The 18957-nt window shown below is 40.9% G+C and overlaps 1 protein-coding gene across 9 annotated transcripts; it reads left to right on the forward strand.

The window, feature by feature from the left end:
• The first annotated feature begins 657 nt into the window (after positions 1-657).
• Positions 658-18199, forward strand: LOC110148897 (zinc finger protein 480-like). 9 transcript variants are annotated; one of them, XM_070463066.1, is made up of 6 exons: positions 665-874; positions 3791-3999; positions 4083-4172; positions 8417-8589; positions 9572-9990; positions 14112-18199. In XM_070463066.1, the coding sequence occupies exon 6, from the start codon at positions 14304-14306 to the stop codon at positions 15603-15605; it is 1302 nt and encodes a 433-aa protein (XP_070319167.1). In that variant the 5' UTR covers positions 665-874; positions 3791-3999; positions 4083-4172; positions 8417-8589; positions 9572-9990; positions 14112-14303; the 3' UTR covers positions 15606-18199. The 9 variants fall into 9 exon arrangements, with proteins under 9 accessions (XP_070319170.1, XP_070319166.1, XP_070319171.1 ...); XM_020911136.2 differs by having other exon boundaries at positions 8417-8543; XM_070463069.1 differs by having other exon boundaries at positions 658-763; positions 8417-9990.
• Positions 18200-18957: the final 758 nt, after the last annotated feature.

An 18957-nucleotide genomic window follows, 5' to 3' on the forward strand; every position in this document is an offset into this window, starting at 1 on the left:
GCTATCGAGGCAATGAAGCTTTCCTTGTAGCTCAGACGGGAAAGAATCTGCCTGTAATGCAGGAGACCAGGGTTAGATCCCTGGGTGGAGGAGATCCCCTCAAGAAGGGAATGGCAATCCACTTCAGTATTCTTGCCTGGAGTACCCCACGGACAGAGGAGCCTTGTGAACATGGACAGAGGAGTCCATGGGGTCGCGGAGTCCGACACGAATCAGTGACTAACACACATCAAGTCAATGAATTGTCCAGGCATAGAAGTCATTTCCAAAACTTACACACATGGAAGTGTAACCTGTAAGTCCCTCACATAAGTGACACCCCTATGGATTCATTCAGTTGCACAGAGCAACTTTTTGGCACCAGGGACCTGTTTCTTGGAAGACAGTTTTACATGGGGGCGGGGATGGGGAAAGTAGTGATGATGGCGATATGGTTTGGGGATGCCTCAAGCACATTACATTTATTGTGCACTTTATTTCTGGCCCACAGAGCTGTAAGCTGTTTTACCTTAAAACTGCTACAGCCGTAACTTCTACTAAGCACTGTCAGCTTATTGAAAAGCACGTTCCGGACCGCCCCCTGCCCCGACCTCTTTCCTGCGAACCAGACCGGAGCGCTCTCCTCGCCCCGCCCCGTCCCGACCTTCGCCGGAAGCGCTCCCCCCAGCCTCCGACCCCGGAAGTCCTGCTTCTGATCCGGCGCTGGCGTTTTCTGAAAGGACCTGAAAGTGGAGCGCGAGGAGTGAAGGTTGTAAAAGGAAGGGTAAATTTCTCCTTTCTAGTGAAATTCCGCGCTGCGAGGCCCGTCTTAATTCCTTCTTAGGGTCTTGTGAGTGACTGCGGATCTAAACTCCCCACTGCCGTCCCCATCCCGGTAAGTTCAGACATAGCCGGGACTGGTCGCGGATTCTCTCTCTCTCTCATTTCTCTTTCGGTTTGTGAATTTGTCTGAGGCCAGTCGCTGTGACACTGTTCGGTGCCATTTCTGGGCTCCAAAGAGCTCCGGTATCACATTCTTTTATGTCTCAGCTCAGAAAAAAAAAAAAAATAGCTAAAGACAGAGAGATAGTAAGAAGTGATTTATTAGACGACGATGCTTGTGAGGCTGACAAGGGCGCGCGAGAGGGGATGCCCCCCTGAGAATTTACTGCGCTAGTTTTATAATCAAAGGAAAAATGAGGGAGAGAAGACCTTCCTTGTCTTTTCTGAATAGACATCATGCTTCCATCATCAGCTCCTCCTCCAGGTTGAGCAGAGGAGTTTTCTTGTTCCTACAAGGTGAAGCCAGATTCACAAATGACTGCTTTTTATGTGTTCACAGAGCGTGTCCTTATTTACTGCGCTCACTGGGCAGGATGTGAGTTTCATGCCACCAGTTTTACTGTTTGTTGGAATGTGTTGTGCTTCTGTTGCATGGTTTTGTTGCTAAGCAAGCCTGCTTGGTTTTGTGGTTAAGCAAACCTGCTTTCTTGAGTAATCATTAACTTATAGGGGTCTCCCATATTTTGTCTATTGACAATCCTCTAGTGAGATTCACTGTTTAATCACCTACATTGTACCTTTACTCCGTCCCTGTCAGCTGCCCTTGGCTTTTTTGCCTACCCAACATTTTCCTGCTTAAAACCTTCTACTGTTTCCTGCCTCCCCTGTAAAGTACTTGTCTACCAGGGGTGGGTTCCTGCCCCTGCCCAGCCTCGCCCTCTCAGCCCCTCTTATTAGTTGCTGTATTTCTAAATATAGGGGTGAAGGGAGGATCAGGAGAAGCAGAGACAGAGGGGCTGAGAAAGGAATAGAAAAACTGAGTTGGAGAAAAGAAGGAGGAAGAACAGATGGAAACATAGAGGATGGCTTAGGGACATGCAAAGGGATTTTTTTAAAAAATGAAATAGATTTAGCCTTGAAAGTAGCAGGTGAATAAAATAAGAGAAGTAAGTTAACAAGCTGCTCTCCAGATGGGGAATGTGGGGAGAGGCTGCCGGATCAGCCATAGGACAGCGGGCATCAGTGGTGCCGCCCTTTGCACAGAGTCCTATAGTGGATAGAAAAGGTGGAAACTTGGCCTTCAGAGCAACTTAACTGGTGGGAGGGAATGAGGACAAAGGGTGACAAGAAGAGCAGAGGTAGAGAGAGAGCAGGAAAGAAGCATCGCTAGCTAAGGTGCCAGGGAGTGGAGAGGAAGGGAATTTAACTGTAATAGATGTGATCCAGAGGGTAGAGGGGGAGCAGAGGTGGGGGAAGAAGGAGGGTCAAGAAGGGAAGCAAGTTGCAAAGTGGGGCAGGACAGGTGTAAGGGAAGTAGAGAGGAGGGGAGAAATAGCAGGAGAGCCGAGGGGAGTAAAATGAGGTGGACAGAGAAAGAGATTGGGAGCTAAATAAAGGGAATGAGATGGTAACACATGGTAGTGCAGGTAGAGGGGAAACTGGATCCAGACAGATGGAGAACTGTTTGGATATGGATGATTTAGTTATGATATATTGATGTGTGACTTTTGTTCAGTTGCTCAGTCGTGTCTGACTCTTGGCGAGCCCATGGACTGCAGCACGCCAGGCTTCCCTGTCCTTTGCCATCTCCCGGAGCTGGCTCAAACTCATGTCCATTGGTCAGTGATGCCATCCAACCCTCTCATCCTCTGTTGTCTCCTTCTCCTCCTACCTTCAATCTTTCACAGCATCAGAGTCAAGACCCTGATGTGACTTTGGAATTTAGTAAATTTAAAACTTGTTTTTAAATGATATAAATGAGGGTGAGAGTTGCAAAACTCCTGTCTACAAGGTTTGTTCATTTTGTAGTTTTTATATGAGAAAATGACTTCCATTTGCAGTCCTTATTCAGCCAAGGTCTTGATTCACTTCACTGTGGGTTGCCCCTGGGGTAGGGGACTGGGAGAGGACACCTGGGGTAAGAAATTGCTGACAGTCTACATAGTGCCTTTTTAGTGGAACGTTTATTCAAAGTGTTCGTTTTTTCGTAATGGAGTTGCTTTTTCTTTTTTGACTCTTAAAATTTTTTTCAAATTTATTTTTTGGCTGTGCTGAACTTTATTTAAAGTTTATTTTTTCCTTGCTGTGCACAGGCATTGTCTAGCTGTGGTAAGAGGGCTACTGTCTAGTTGCAGGGCCTGGTCTTCTGATTGCAGTGGTTTCTCTTGTTGCCCAGCACAGGTTCTAGGCATGTGGACTCAGTAGTTGTGGTACACGGGCTTAGTTGCCCCTTGGGATGTGGAGTCCTCCCAGACCAGGGATCAAACCCCTGCCCCCTGCATTGTAAGGTGAATTCTTAACCAGTGGACCACCAGGGAAGTCCTTGATTCTTTTTTCTTTTTTTTAAATAAATAAATGTCCCACTGGGACATGTACATTGTTGGAGACATCTCTCTTTCCGTAGTCATTTTTGGAGATGACAGTGTTTGGTTTGGGTCCCTGAATGTGAAAGTGGTGTGACTTGGAATCTAGTGGGCTCTTGGGTGTCTTCTCACGTATTTTTCTCTCCAGCATCAGTTATTAGGGCTTGGAATGTTTTCTGTTATTGTATTGTTTGTAAGTTTGCTTGCACCCAGAAGGAAATTTATGAGTGCTAAGATTAAGATTACGGAATTTTTTTTAAATTAAATAATCACTCTTTATTCAAAATAAATAAGCCCTCTTACTTACAGGAAAATACGAAAGTAAACTTCTATCCTTCTGGCCTCTAAGAAACCACATTCAAGATTTCAGAATGTTTTCAGTAGGGGATATATCCTGTTAGATATGGGTCTGTGGACTGAAGCTGAAGGGTCTCTGCTCTGCATAGGAATGGACCAAGGCCTGGTGTGTGACCTGAAGGGGATCGTGGAGTCGGCTGGGGTGCCCACTGCTGCTGTGTACATGAGGCCTCACAGAAGGGGAGCGAGATCTGATGGAAAGTGTGGGGAGAAACCCTGTGTTGGTCTCTGTGTGGGAGTTGACTGCCCTGAGTCTCTCCTGTGACAGTGAGCAGCGGAGGACTGTCTATTCCACATGGTAAGCTTTCTCCTCTGTGGTTGTGACACAGAAAGGGGGTATGTTCATTCTAAGCCTTAAACAGCATGTTTTTAACTTTTAAGATTGACCTCTAAAGTCTCATGTTGCCTGAGGAAAACACACGGAAGATGAGAAAGAGGAAGGAACAGGAGTCAGGCATGGCTCTTTCTCAGGTAAGGTCATACTCAGTCTGTCCTTCCTGAAATGCCCTTCTCTGGACTCGCTAATGGTGTCTGACTCTGGAGTGTCCTGTCTGACCCCTGCACGTGCACACTCACCCGGGGCCTTCCTTCAGGGCCTGTCGTCTCCACTTAGATCCCGTCTCCCCATGACCCGGTCACCTGGCCCTTGTGAGGAGGCTCCCCTGGGCGCCATCCTGGGCAGGGCTTCACACCCACGGGTTGGAGATGGGGTCTCCGTGCTGTTGGGCAGCAGGGATTGCTTAGGGCCCATCTGGATGCACTGTCTGCTCTCTGTCAACCAGGATGAAAGAAGCTACACACAGAGGTTGAGTGTTAATATGCACAAATGCCTGCTGAATTCTGAAAGAGACAAGTGAGGAAAAATTTGTTCTGATTTTTATAATATATTTGTAGGTAAATGAGTGCGTCACTGGCCTCAAAATCTTAATGATTGTGAATGGAATGGATACTTGAGAAACAGACATGAGTGATAGAGGTTGTTATATTCCATCATTGATTTTATTTTATTTTATTTTTTTCCTCCATTTATTTTTATTAGTTGGAGGCTAATTACTTTACATCATTGCAGTGGTTTTTGTCATACATTGAAATGAATTAGCCATGGACCCATCATTGATTTTAAAGTATGAAATCAACTAAAATCTATGAGAGTTGGAGATTCTTTGTATCACTTTATATGACCTTAGAGGTTTTCTGTTGATTGTGCCTTTGACATCCCAATTTCTCTGATTGATGCAGGTTAAGTTCCAGATTTATTGTGTTGTTGGTAGATACCTCAGTTTTTAGCACCATTTGTTATTGAGACTCTCTTTTTTCCATTGTGTAGTCTCAGCACCCTCCTCAGTACCTTTTACATACATGCAAAGGATGATTTCTGAGTACTCACTTTTGCTCCATTGGTTTATATATTTATGTTTATATAAGTACCCTACCATCTGGATTACTTGGTGGGTTTTTTGTTTGTTTTTCATTTTCATTTTTTGATGTGGACTGTTTTTAAAGTCTTTATTGAATTTGTTACAATACTGCTTCTGTTTTATGTTTTGGTTTTTGGCTGTGAGGCATGTGGGATCTTAGCTCCTTGACCAGGGATCAAACCTGCACCCCCCTACATTGGAAGGCAAAGTCCTTCCACTGGACTGCCAGAGAAATCCCCTAGATTACTTCATAATATGTTTTGAAATATAGAAAAAGGACACCTCCATCTTTCTTCTTTTTCAAGTCTTTTGACAGTTTGCTTGAGATTCTTTATGAATTTTAGCATTTTTCTATTTCTGCCAAAATTGCCATGGGAACTTTGATAGCAATTCCACTGAATCCTAGAATGGAATCCTAGATGCTGTTTTCCATAAGTGGACTACTTACGTTTGTGGGCTTCCCTTGTGGTCAGTGGTCAGGAATCCACTTGCCAATGCAGGAGACACAGGTTCGACCCCTGGGTCAGGAAGATCCCTTAGAGAAGGATGTGGCAACACACTCCAGTATTCTAGCCTGGAAAAATCCCTGGACAGAGGATCCTGGCATGCTCCAGTCCACGGGGTCAGATAGAGTCAGACATGACTGAGTGAGTAAACACCACCAGCAGCATTTATGGTTTGTACAGTTAAGACCTTGTTTTCTAGGAAGAAAAGATAATTTTAATCATTTTTCATTTTGGATAACTTTGATTTCTTTTTCTTGTCTAATTGCTCTGGCTAGGAGATTCAGTAGTTTGTTGAACAGTTGTATGGAGTGTGTACATCCTTGTCCTCTTCTTGATTTGAGAGGAAAAGCTTTCATTCTTTCACCTTTGAGTATGATGTTAGGGGTATTCCTTTGATGTATAGGATTTATTATGTTGAGGTAGTTTACTGTTTCTCTTTTGTTGAGTGTTATATATGGGGAAATTGTTGAATTTTTCCACAGGAATTTTTTGCATCAACTGAGATGATAGTGTGCTTTTTTTTTTGTTTTATTCTGTTAAGTTGGTGTATCACATTAATTGATTTTTGTACCTTGAGTCATCCTTGCCTTATAGGAATAAAATCTAGTTGGTCATGATGTCAGATATTCTCTGGGTTGGATATCAAAATCATGCTGGCCACATTGATTGAGTTTGGCAGTGTTTTCTTCTAACTCTGTGCAAGATATTTAGCAGGATTCAGTTTAGTTCAGTCGCTCAGTCGTGTCTGACTCTTTGCGGCCCATGGACTACAGCATGCCAGGCTTCCCTGTCCATCGCCAACTCCTGGAGCTTACTCAAACTCATGCCCGTCGAGTCAGTGATGCTGTCCAATTAGCAGGAGTAGTGGTAATCTTTTTTGTAAATGTTTGGTAGAATTATGCAGTATAGACACATTTTCCTGAGTTTTTGAGATTTTTTTTATTACAACTGGAATCTCTAGTTACAGTTCTATTCAATTTTTTTCTTAATGTTTCCAACTTAGTAGGTTCATGTTTCTACAGAATTACTCATATCTTATAGATTATGTAATTTGTGGGTTTTTTTGTTCATAGGACTCCCTTTTAATCCTTTAAGAAAATGTTTTTTGATGTCAGTTGCAATCACTCCTCATGATTTCAAGAGTATATATCTTTTACAGTTGAAATTATATCTTCAATATATTCCCTGGCCTTGAGTTTTTCCTACACTATCGCATTAATGGTTTCATTAGTGGGAAAATTACTAACATTTTATGTGTATGTGTGTGTTTGTGTGGGTCCACATATGTAATGACCTTTCATGCCACTCTTTTTGAACTTCTTTCAAGTTTTCTCAGGGAGCCCTCTGTCAGTGTAATTGTAAAAATATTTATTGATTTATTTGGCTGCACTGGGTGTTAGTTGCAGCATGTGAACTCTTAGTTGCCGCATATGTGGTCTCGGTCCTCTAGCAGGTATGGAACCCAGGCCCCCTGCATTGCAAGAATAGAATCTTAGCCACTGGACCACCGGGGAAGTCCCTATCAATGTACTTTTAATGCTCTATAACTAAGCTATTCTGTTTTTTAGCTTCAGTTCCAGAGCCCAACCCTCAAAGGTTCAGGTGCTTGCTGTGTTATTCCTTAACTTCTTGACCTGGAGCCTCAGGGTGTCTCTAACACAGATTTCTCCTCTGTAAAATGGGAACAGGTCTTTCCCTAATGACCTAATATGTTGATAACAAGTTCATGCCTATAAAGTACTTATTTAGAGTTATGTTCACATACTGGAAGTGTTCAAATACTTCTAGTCATTGCTGTTCTTATTATTATCATAATTGAAGGTTTTGACCTTTCTCTAAAACCACGGTAGACTTCATCATGTCTAAAGCCACCATTCATACAGGAGCTCGTCTAGATATTGAATAGCACTCAGTGTTTGTTTATTTTTGGCTGCACTGGGTCTTCATTGCTTTGCATGGGCTTTTCTCTAGTTTCGGTGAATGGGGGCTCCTCTTTAATTGCAGTGCTTGAGCTTCTCACCATGGTGGCTTCTCTTATTGCAGAGCATGGGCTCTCGAGCACAGGCTCAAGACTTCTGGCGCACGGGCTTTGTTGCTTCTTGACATGTGGGATCTTCCTGGACCAGGGATCGAACCCGTGTCCCCTGCATTGGCAGGCAGATTCTTAACCACTGGACCACCAGGGAAGTCCTCAACTCAAGCGTTTAGAACATAATATTTAATGCTTCTCCATAGACAACCCATTTTTGGATTTTATTTCTGTGTGTTTTCTAATTGTCCACAAAGATGAAAAATCTGTATTAATTGAAGGGTATCATAATCTGTTAGAACAATCATAAGAAACTATAATTAGAGATATTTAATTTGCTCCTTAACATGGATCTTTGAGAATATTTACTTCAATAGAATCAGTCTTTACACTTAACTCTTCTTTTCATTTTTTAAAAGATGAGAAATATCCTCATGGCCACTTGGGTAAATATTTTTTTGTTATTGAGGTGTAGTTAATTGACAGTGTTGTATTAGTTTCAAGTATACAGCAAAGTGATTTAACTGTATGTATATTTCAAGTGTACAGCAAAATGACTCAGCTATATATGTATTCTTTTTTAGATTCTTTTCCATTGTAGGCTATTTCAAGATAGTGAGTATAGTTCCTTGGCAATTCAGTAGGCCCTTGTTTATCTGTTTTATATATATAAATAGTAGCGTGTGTATGTTAATCCCAAACTCCTAGTCTATCTGAGCTTCCTCTCCAACCACCGTGATCCCCTAAAATTTTTTGTTTCAGAAACAGTTGACTTTCAAGGATGTGGCCATTGACTTCTCTCCAGAAGAGTGGGAATGCCTGGACCCTGCTCAGAGGGCCTTGTACAGGGACGTGATGGTGGAGACCTACAGGAACCTGCTCTCTCTGTGTGAGGATGACTTCCGTGTAGAAGTTGGGACCTGCCCTTTTGTGTTGTACGTTTTCCCCTGTGGACCTCTTGAACTCAGACATGATGGAGCATCACGAGTTTAAACTGACCCTCTTTTCAGATGATAATGTCTGTTTCATGTTACATCAGAGGTCGAGGTTGTTCCAGAGCTTAATTATGTATAAAGCCCAATGGCACACTTTTAAAAAATGTCTGATTTCCTGCTTTCTACCCTTTGCTTCTGATTCAGTACTTTTTGGAAGAGTGTTAGATATGTACAGTACACTGTTCCCTATGCATTTGTAATTTTGGTGGTGCTGGGTCTTTGTTGCTGCCCGGCTTTTCTCTAGTTGAGGGGCACAGGCTTCTCGTTGTGGTGGCTTCTCTTGTTGCTGAGCTCGGGCTCCAGTGCATGGGCTTCAGTAGTTGCCATTCGCAGGCTCTGGAGCACAGGCTCAGTAGTTGTGGCACACAGGCTTAGCTGCTGCTCAGCCTATGGCATCATTCCAGACCAGGGATCAAACCCATGTCTCCTGCATTGGCAGGCGGACTCTTTACCACTGAGCCACCAGGGAAGCCCTCCCCTGTGCACATAGAAGGAGGCAAACGGATGCATTTGTGAAATATTTTTCCAGACCCAGCTGTCATGCCCTCATTACTCAGGTGAACAAAGAACAAACACAGCACTTTACGTTTCTTTGTTTTTGATAAAGCAGGAATTTCTATTTCTGATCTGAACATTATCTCCATGTTAGAGCTAGAGAAAGAGCCCAGGACTGTGATAACTGGTGTGAAAGTAGGAAAAAACCAAATGGGTGGAATGTATCAAAAGTACGAATTAGAGACATGTTCTCAGGGCTGAGAGGAAATCACAGCCTTTATAGATTCTGGGAACCTCTTGTCAGAGTAGAGAGTTCTTTGGGAAAACCAAAGTGTATTTATTGGAAACTCTCAGAGGAAATTTTTCTTCTCCCCTACTTATCATTTGATGTCATTCATCATGTAAAATGTTTTCTTTCACCCTCCAGTGGTGCCACAGTTCCTACAGAGAGAAAGCAAGGTCTTTATCAAGATCCACAACAGTTACCATCTGGCTCCTGTGAACTGGTCTTTGCTTGACTTTGAGGAGCATAATGGGGATTGTGTTATCAGGGTCTCTTGCCCCTTCATCTCGTCTTCTGGTCTTGATTCCCCCGGATGCCCAGTTCTTAGTCCATATGGATCAGAGCTGATACCTCTGCTGAACTTCTGAGTTTGATCAGAGTGGCTCTACTTGGAAGATGTAATCAAAGCATGGGATGGGGAAGGAGGTGGAAACCCACTCCAGTATTCTTACCTGGGAAATCCCATGGACAGTGGAGCTTACCGGGCTATAGTCCATGAGGTCGCAGAAGAGTCGGACACGAATGAGCAACTAAACAAACATGGATTTGTCAGTCTCTGTTATGTGAGTACTCTAAGAAACTAGCTAATTAAAAGCATTATTTGTGATTAAAAAAAAAATTGGGAAAACATTGGCTGTCATTTGACTCCATCTGGTACCTCAGAGTCTCTATGGAGCTGTATCCATCCCCGTCTCCTAATTTAGATCCCTCAGCCATTTCTTGTGCTCTGCTTCTGCCATGCCCTTCAGGGTTGTGTGCATCAGGGAGATGGATTGGGTCTTCTCTATTGTTTCTTAAGAAAACTAAGGTGATGGACAGAGAGATCCTCTTTTTGATCCCCAGTTCTGCATGGGGGATATGTATGAATCTTTCTGGCTCTTAACTTGGCATCTGAGGGGCAAGCAGATGGTTCCCTCTCAATGTCGTAAGGTATCTGACTACCATAGCTTGTAAATTTTTGGCTCTTGTACTGCATTGCCTAGTCTGGGAATGTGTACTCTTCCTGATTTTTTATTTTCCTAAGTTTGTAAAATTTTGCTTCTTAAATGCACTTTTGAATTATGTAGACATACAATGGCAACCAACTCCAGTACTCTTGCCTGGAAAATCCCATGGACAGAGGAGCCTGGTAGGCTGCAGTCCATGGGATCGCTAGGAGTCGGACACGACTGAAGCGACTTGGCAGCAGAAAAGACTAAAGGTTTTTCCAGTTTCCTTGCTGTGATAATCCTCCTGTAGTTTACAGACAACGTTTGGTAGACTCTCTGTGGACTGGGTTTACTGGGTAACACAGTTATTTTGTGGAGAAGGCTGCCCTTCCCCAATACAGTGATCCTGAGACCACTGTGGAACTTCAGTAGGCTATATGCACTGTGCTTAGTCCTTAGTCCTGTCCAACTCTTCCTGACCTCATGGATTGTGGCTGGCCAGGCTCCTCTGTCCATGGGGATTCTATAGGCAAGAATACTGGAGTGGGTTGCCAGTGCCCTCCTCCAGGGGATCTTCCCAACCCAGGAATCGAACCCAGGTTTCCCACATTGCTGGCAGATTCTTTACACAAGAGTTTTTTGGTTTTTTTTTTTTTTTCCTGTTGGATCTATCATGTGTCACTGGTCTCTGGAAACTGGAGTAAGTCTTGAAGTGTCAAACTGCCGACTTTGTTCTTTTCAAGCTTGTTTTGCTATTGTTTGTCTACTGAGAATAGTAGCATGGACAAATCTGTCTGTTTCTTTAAGAAATGAATGCCATTGGGATTTCACTAGCGATTATTTTTAATCTGTTGATCACTTTGGCTAGTATTGCCATCTTGACAGTGTTGATTTCGAATCCACGGGCTTGGGATATCTTAGCATTTATTGTCTTTTCTTTTTTTTTTTTTTTTTTTTGGCATTTTCTACATAATCAGATTGGGTTTAGTGGTAAAGAATCAGCCTGCCAATGCAGGAGACAAGAGACAGGAGGGGAAGGTCTCCTGGAGTAGGGCATGGCAACCCACTCCAGTATTCTTGCCTGGAGAATCCCATGGACAGAGGAGCCTGGTAGACTACAGTCCATAGGGTCACACAGAGTTGGACACGACTTAAGTGACTTAACAGGCTCACTCACACGCACATAATTAGATTATGCCAGTTGTCAATAGATAATTTCGCTTCCTTTGCTCTTAGGAGACCTATTATCTCTTTTTATGTCTATGTATTCTTGCTGGAACTTTCAGGTATATGTTTTTAGAAATATTGAGAGACTGTGTCCTTGTTCCTTATCTTAGCAGAAAAGCTTTCAGTCTTTTCCATTGAGTCTGATGAGGGCTCTGAGGAAATGCTCTGTAGAAGCCTGGCTTCCAGCCATCTTGTACCTTCTTCTAACAAAGAACATAACATCAGACCTGATGAGGCTGAACCCAAGTACATGTGTTGGTCACTCGGTGAGACCAAACAAACTGAAACCTTGGAGTCTGGAGCAGAGAAAGGTTTATTAGTTGAGGGTCAGACCAAGCAGGAAAATAGGAGAACCAGGCCTCTCTCAAATTCACCTTGCTGGCTGGCCAGGGTGTAAGATTTTTAAAAGAGACAGGGGAGTGGGGTGTCTGTGATCCCAGCTTCTCCATAAGATCTCAGCTGCTGACTTTGGCAGCATGTTGTGAGTTTCTTTAGGATTATTCTGTGTGTGCCTGTAAGAAAGTTCCTAAATCTCGATCTTGTGATTCCTTCTTTCTAAGAGGGAGCAAAGGCATTAGCTGAGATATATCATTATTTACTTAGAGTCAGTGGTTAAAAATTTCAGTTCTCGGGACTTCCCTGGTGGTTCAGTGTTTGGGAATCTGCCTTCCAATGCAGGAGACTTGGGTTCGATCCCTGGTTGGGGAACTAAGATCCCACATGCCTGGAGGCAACAAAGCCACACTCTGCAACTAGAGAGCCAGAAATTGAGAGCCTACACACTGCAAAGTAAGATCCGATAAAACCAAAAATAAATATTAAAATAATCATTAAAAAAAAGAATTTCAGTTCTCAGTTGACCTCATGGGTGTCATCAATTTTTAAGTCTTTTTGGATCCAGCTGTTTGACGCCACAGTTAGGGGTTGTAAATCAAGGTATCAGTTTAAGCTATCCATTGTGGAAAAGATTATGCTGGATTTGCTTTTCCTTTGTCTCTGTTTTCCCTCACTTCCCTAATAGTTACTGCTTGAATCTCCTCTTTGGATCTCAGGTAAAGTCTAGGTGACTAAGCCTTTTTCTATGAACCAGAAACTGTGTACCTGGCAGGGCCCCCCAGGGCCTTGCTCAGTTTCAGCCACCTCCCTATTTTGATTGTCCTCAGTCATAAGGGGAACTGGTGTGAAAAAGAAAGAGAATAACATATTCTGTAAACAGGTTAATCAAACTCAACAAGAGAACTCAAGTATAGGGGTTCTCAGTTTCAAAATGACAATCTTTTTCCTACTCTACTGTTGATGTGATTTCTTTGTATCTGTGTACAGAAGAAATGCATCCATCTTCTTTTTTAAAAACTTAAATATTGGTTGCCCTGGCTCCAACTAATTATTTGTTAGCTGCTGGCAGAGAAGGGGCTTCTCTTTGTTACAGTGCACGGGCTTCTCATTGCCATGGCTTCTCTTATCGGGAAGCACGGGCCCGAGGTGCTTGGCTTCAGTAATTGTGGTACGTGGGCCCAGTAGTTGTGGCGCAGGAACTTAGTTGCTCTGTGGCGTGTAGATTCTTCCCAAACCAGGGATCGAACTTGTGCCCCCTGCATTGGCAGCCATATTCTTGTCCACTGCATCACCAGGAAAGCCCCTGTTGCAGGTTGTTGATATCCCTTTGTCTTATTATATTTTGTGTGCTTTTCTTTTGCAGTTTTTCTCACCATTTTGTCTGAACCTGCTTTAAAAATTTACAAAATGCTCAGTCCTTATTACATACACCTGGAGCAAATAACATAAATAATTTGAAGGATATTGCCTAAGTAGGGCATCCTCGATTTATTGGTTGTTTGCTATCTGGACAATATTTTTTATGTTAATTCTTAATTGTGATATCCAGACAATAGTCTTTGGGCATGTATTATGCAATACGGCCGACATGCATTATTTGTTCATGTTGTAAAATGCCTTTTATTTATGGGTACATAGCTTTATAGTAAATGTTTAGAAAAATATTTTTTCTTAAAAGTAGTTTTATTATATTCTTTATTTTCTCTGTCATGTATTAATTTTTCAATTCTAAACAGCCCATTAAATTATTTATTAGCTCACCTTGTTTGGACTATTTAGCATTACAGTGTATTATCCATTTTTTAGCATTTATTCTATAGTAAGTACACAGAGTATATCAGTAATATAATTTTTTTTTCTCAGTTATGGAACAGCAGTATGTTTAATGTTAACTGATCTGTACTTTGGGGTCATGGTGAAAAAATACCCTTTCTCTGATAGCTGATTTCCAATGTGAATGTTTTTGACATAGGGTTTATAAAGCAAGGCTACCTTAAAATTAACTTGAATTATATGTTATTTAGTAAAGAATTCTGTTCCTTTAGTGTTTCTAAAAGTTTTAAGATCATTGTTAGGAACTTTCATAACTCTGTTGGGTATCAGTATTACTTTTGGTGTAACACATACTCAACATGAAAGATTTATTTATGCATTCTAATGAATAGGATATTGTGGTTCTTTTTGTCTTGTAGATATCTCACCCATACATGTGATTAAGCAGTTACAGCTAAAATCGAACAGTGACACAAGAAAAGTACTTCAAACAGTGTTGTTGAGAAGACCCAAAAGTCTTGAAATCAAACATATTTAACCTCAGGGAAATGCAGGAAAATATGAATGACTTTGAGTCTCAGTAGAGATGTGATGAAAGAAATGATAAAGTAATGCCTGTGACCAATAACAAAAATCTCACCGATGGAAGACATTGCTGTTGTCAAAGGGATGTCAAAATCAAGCCTGTTGAAAATTGGCTTGGTTTAAACTTTCAGGATGAACTCCACATAATAAGTGAAAGGGAAATGAATGGATTTGATGACCCTGACAAGAAAATCAACAATAGTGTCCCATTTTCACCACTTCATATAATTTCTCCTAGAGTTCAAACCAGTATTTCTAACACACATGAAAGTGACTTTACGCATTCCTCAGTCCTGACACAGGACCAGAAAGCACACAGCAAAAGACCTTACAAATGTAGCAAGTATAACAAAACCTTCCTCAATAGCTCAAACCTCGCCAGACATCAGACAGTCCACACAGGAGCGAAAATATTTAAATGTGATTTATGTGACAAAGTCTTTAGTCAAAATTCAAGACTTATAAATCATGGGAGAATTCACAGTGGAGAGAAACCTTACAAATGTATTGAATGTGGAAAAACCTTTAATCACTACTCAAACCTCATTAGGCATCAGAAAATTCATACAGGAAAGAAGTTCTGTGAATGTGATCTCTGCAACAAAATCTTCAGTAATAGTCCAAGCCTTGCAACTCATCGGAGAGTTCATACTGGGGAGAAACCTTATAAATGTAATGGGCGTGGCAAAGCTTTTAGTCTGTTTGCAACCCTTGTATTGCATCATAGAGTTCATACTGGAGAGAAACCTTACCAGTGTAATGAGTGTGGAAAAATCTTTAATCACTGCTCTAACCTCATCAGACATCAGAAAATTCATACCGGAAAGAAGTTATATGAATGTGGTATGTGTAGCAAGGTCTTCAGTCGAAATAAAAACCTTGCAGTTCATCACAAGGTTCATACTGGAGATAAACCCTATAAATGTAATGAGTGTGACAGGAGGTTTAGTAAAAATTCACATCTTGCAAGTCATCAGAGAACTCATACTGGAGAGAAACCTTACAAATGTAATGAATGTGGCAAAGTTTTCACTATACGTGCAACTCTTAGAAGACACCAGAGAGTTCATACTGCAAAGAAACCTAACAAATGTAATGAATGTGGCCAGGTCTTTACTCAAAAATCAAGCCTTACATGTCATCAGCAAATTCATTCTGGAATGAAACCTTTCAAATGTAGTGATTGTGGCAAAGCCTCCCGTCAAAATTCGCACCTTACAAGTCATGAGAGAGTACATTTTGTAAAGAAACCTTCCAACTACATTGAGTGTGCAAAATCCTTTACTCAAGTCTCAGCCCTTACTACATATAAGAAAATCCAGACATGAGAGAAACCATATAAATATCATATGTTGGAAAGTCTTCAGAATTAAAAATTCACACCTTACAGTTCTTTGGAGAATTGTTACTGGAGAGAAACCATATAAGTATCTTTAAGTCTGGCAAAGCTTTTGTGCATTCAGTCTGACCATCATATATGGAAGGAATGGAAGGAAACGTACAAATGTCATAATGGAAGGAAGTGTCATATGGAAGGAATGTCATTAATGTCATAATGGAAGGAAACCTTACAAATGTCATGACTGTCTCAGTGTGTTTAGTCAAAGTTTATACCTCATGACCCACCAGATTACTCATACTAGAGAGAGACTTTATAAATGTAATGAAAGTTTTTCAGTGTCCTTTCAAGCCTAACTCATGAGATGGTCCATACTGATGAGAGACCTTGAAAATACGGTGATGTGGCAGTGCATTTAGCATGTGTTCACATCTTAAAGTTCATGAGAAAATTCATACTGGATAGAAACTAGGTGGATGTACTTTGTGTAGTCAGGCCTTTAGAAAACGAATTTGTTCTGGAAAGAATCCTCACAAGTATCATGAATGTGAGAAATGTATGCTCAGGGCTCACATCTCACCAGAATTTAGGTAATAATCAGTGGACAAAACATGAAAGAAAGGGATAAATTTTGCAAATCTTTTATGTTGTGCCCTAAACTCAGGGCACAATACAATGAGGAGACTTAACCTGACAGTCCAGTGGTTAAGACTCCATGGTTCCACTGTGAGGGGGTGGGGAGGTAGAGTGTGAGTTTGAACCCTTGTCAGGGAACTCAGATCCCACATGCCTCAGGGTGCGGCCAAGAAATAAATTTCTTAAATTGAATTTTTTAAAATTGCAAAAAAAAAAAAAAAAGTACAGTGAATATGGCAAAGTTTCAAATTATTGGTTCTTTGTCACTAGGTATCAGAATCTTTATTCCTGGAGAAAACAGAAATGTAATGTATGTGACAGAGGTTTTACCCAAAGATCACAAATAAGGGGACATACTGAAGCGTTTGCTCCCAAATTCTGTGGGTCTGGCAAAACCTTTACCTTGAGTTCAAATATTAGGCAATAGCAGAGAGTCTGTCATGAAGAGAAGACACGTAAATGTAGACCAGGAGCTTTATCCAGGCCTCAACAGTGCACGAAGCTTCAGAATACATGTTTTTGAGAGATACTAAGAGTCGGACACGACTGAGCGACTGAACTGAACTGATACTAAATAATGTGTGTACTAATTCTTGTAATTGAAGATCCCAGCTGTGGAACATAGAGGTATCATGTTGGAGAAGATGCTTTCCGGTGTTATGAATCTGTAAAGGTTTTCATCAAGTGCCTTTGCCTTTGGTGTAATGAGATAATTCATATAAGTCAAAGTATACAGATATTCTGAACATGGAACCACTTTTAAGAAACGGTGCATTCTCAGGGAACATCATAAGATTCATATTTGGGAAATATGTGATAAATTTGGGTAACTTTTTGAGCACTTCTTACAATAGACCACACATCAAATAATACATACTAGGAATAAATAACCCTAATAAATAAGGACAACTATGGTCCATATTAATCTGAGATATTACATACTACAGAATTATTACAAGTCACAGCGTGTTAAAACTTGATGACAATGTATACATGAGAGTAAGGAAATATGTGGAAATGGCCCATTATCTTCAGTGTGATGGTGGTTTAGTCACTAAGTCGTGTTTGACTCTTGCAACTCCATGGACTATAGCCCACTGAACTCCTCTGTCCATGGAATTCTCCAGGCAGGAATATTGGAGTGGGTAGCCATTTCCTTCTCCAGGGGATCTTTCTGACTCAGGAATCAAACCCGGGTCTCCTGCATTGCAGGCAGATTCTTTACCGACTGAGCTACAAGGGAAGCCCTATCTTGTGTATACATATTCATTTGTTTTGAGTTTCTTGAAAAGGCTACATTACAGTTTATGCCATTCAACATGAAGTTTGAAGTCTATTGATCTTACACCTTCAATATAGACCTTTGAAGATGGTCTCTGGACAGGAGTCAGTAAGATGAAGGGGCAGACTCCATTAGGTGTGGTTCCTTCAGCTTCATGTTACCTGGAAAAATGAGGACCCTGAATTATACAATAGTGTGTGAATTATGCTTAGCAGATAATAATGTAAAAATAGGGCATGATTACTCATCATGTTCATTGCGTTCAGGGTGCCTTTCTGTAGATAGTTCACAGTGGGTTATGGGACAGAATCCTCCACCTACTGGCCTTGAACAGAGCATGCAGGGCATTAAGGGACTGGGCTCTTCATGGGGGAAAAGTGACAGGTCGCTAGGGGCTGATTATCTGGTAGAAATAATGCAGAGGGAAACTTGTTCATTTTTTCCATTGGATGGTTATTATAACTGTTGTATGTTTAATGAGTTATTTTTGGAGATTGAAGAGAACAGTTATCTTCACAGGAAAATATATTCATATGCATTAGAATATTGCTTGTATGAGTATGATTCACATTTAACTGCTGCAGTTACATTTGCTGCTGTGTAATTTAAAGTGTTTCATATGTCTCCTATTGTAATTAATAAATTTAGTTACTTTGTCAACCTTCGATGAATCTTGTTGCTTCCACCAACACTTTTTTTTTCCTGTCTCTAACTTTACAAGTAGAAAAGCTAGCAATGTGCCATTAGGTTCTCAGGATTGAAAGAATCTGTAGTAATTTCTTTCAAATATGGAATCAAACAGGATACCATTTGAGGATTAAATACTCAATTTATACTTGCATTATTCTTTCCACTCTGTTCCAGACTATTCAGATGGGCATAATGAAAACATCATAACTGTATATTTCAGACTCTGACTTCTATTAATGTGCAAAAATTTAACAGTAAATTAAAAAAATTTTATATTATTGAATGATTTATCAGTTTGGCAGCATCCCTTATAGTAAATTAAGAGATTCTCTAAGTAGTTGTGTCCTGCTTCACCAAAACAACGGTTGTACAGACTTTCTGCCTCTACCTCTTCAGAGCTGTTTCTGAGTCCTTGTTCCCTTGGCTGTAGTCCTCATTCTGCCTGAAATGAAGCAACTCACGACTCTTGATTTGTGCGTTTTTTTAAGTCGACAGTATCATAAACAGAAAAATATTTTTTTTATTTATATGGGATGATGGATGTTTACTAACTTAATGATAACTATTTCAATATATGAAAGAACATTATGCTGTACACCTAAATCTCATACAGTGATGTATGTCAAGTTCATCTCAATAACACTGGGAGGAAAAGTTTTCAAAGGCAAAACACTTTGGAGAAAAAATAATGAACAGTGCAATTTAGAGCAGGTTTTTTTTTTTTTTTTTTTTT

Source organism: Odocoileus virginianus, unplaced genomic scaffold (genome assembly GCF_023699985.2).
Source record: "Odocoileus virginianus isolate 20LAN1187 ecotype Illinois unplaced genomic scaffold, Ovbor_1.2 Unplaced_Scaffold_24, whole genome shotgun sequence".
Taxonomy (NCBI): Eukaryota; Metazoa; Chordata; class Mammalia; order Artiodactyla; family Cervidae; genus Odocoileus; species Odocoileus virginianus.

What these genes read in the sequence shown, in the direction of transcription:
- LOC110148897 (XM_070463069.1), top strand. Translation starts at nt 14,304, where the DNA reads ATGCCTGTGACCAATAACAAAAATCTCACCGATGGAAGACATTGCTGT.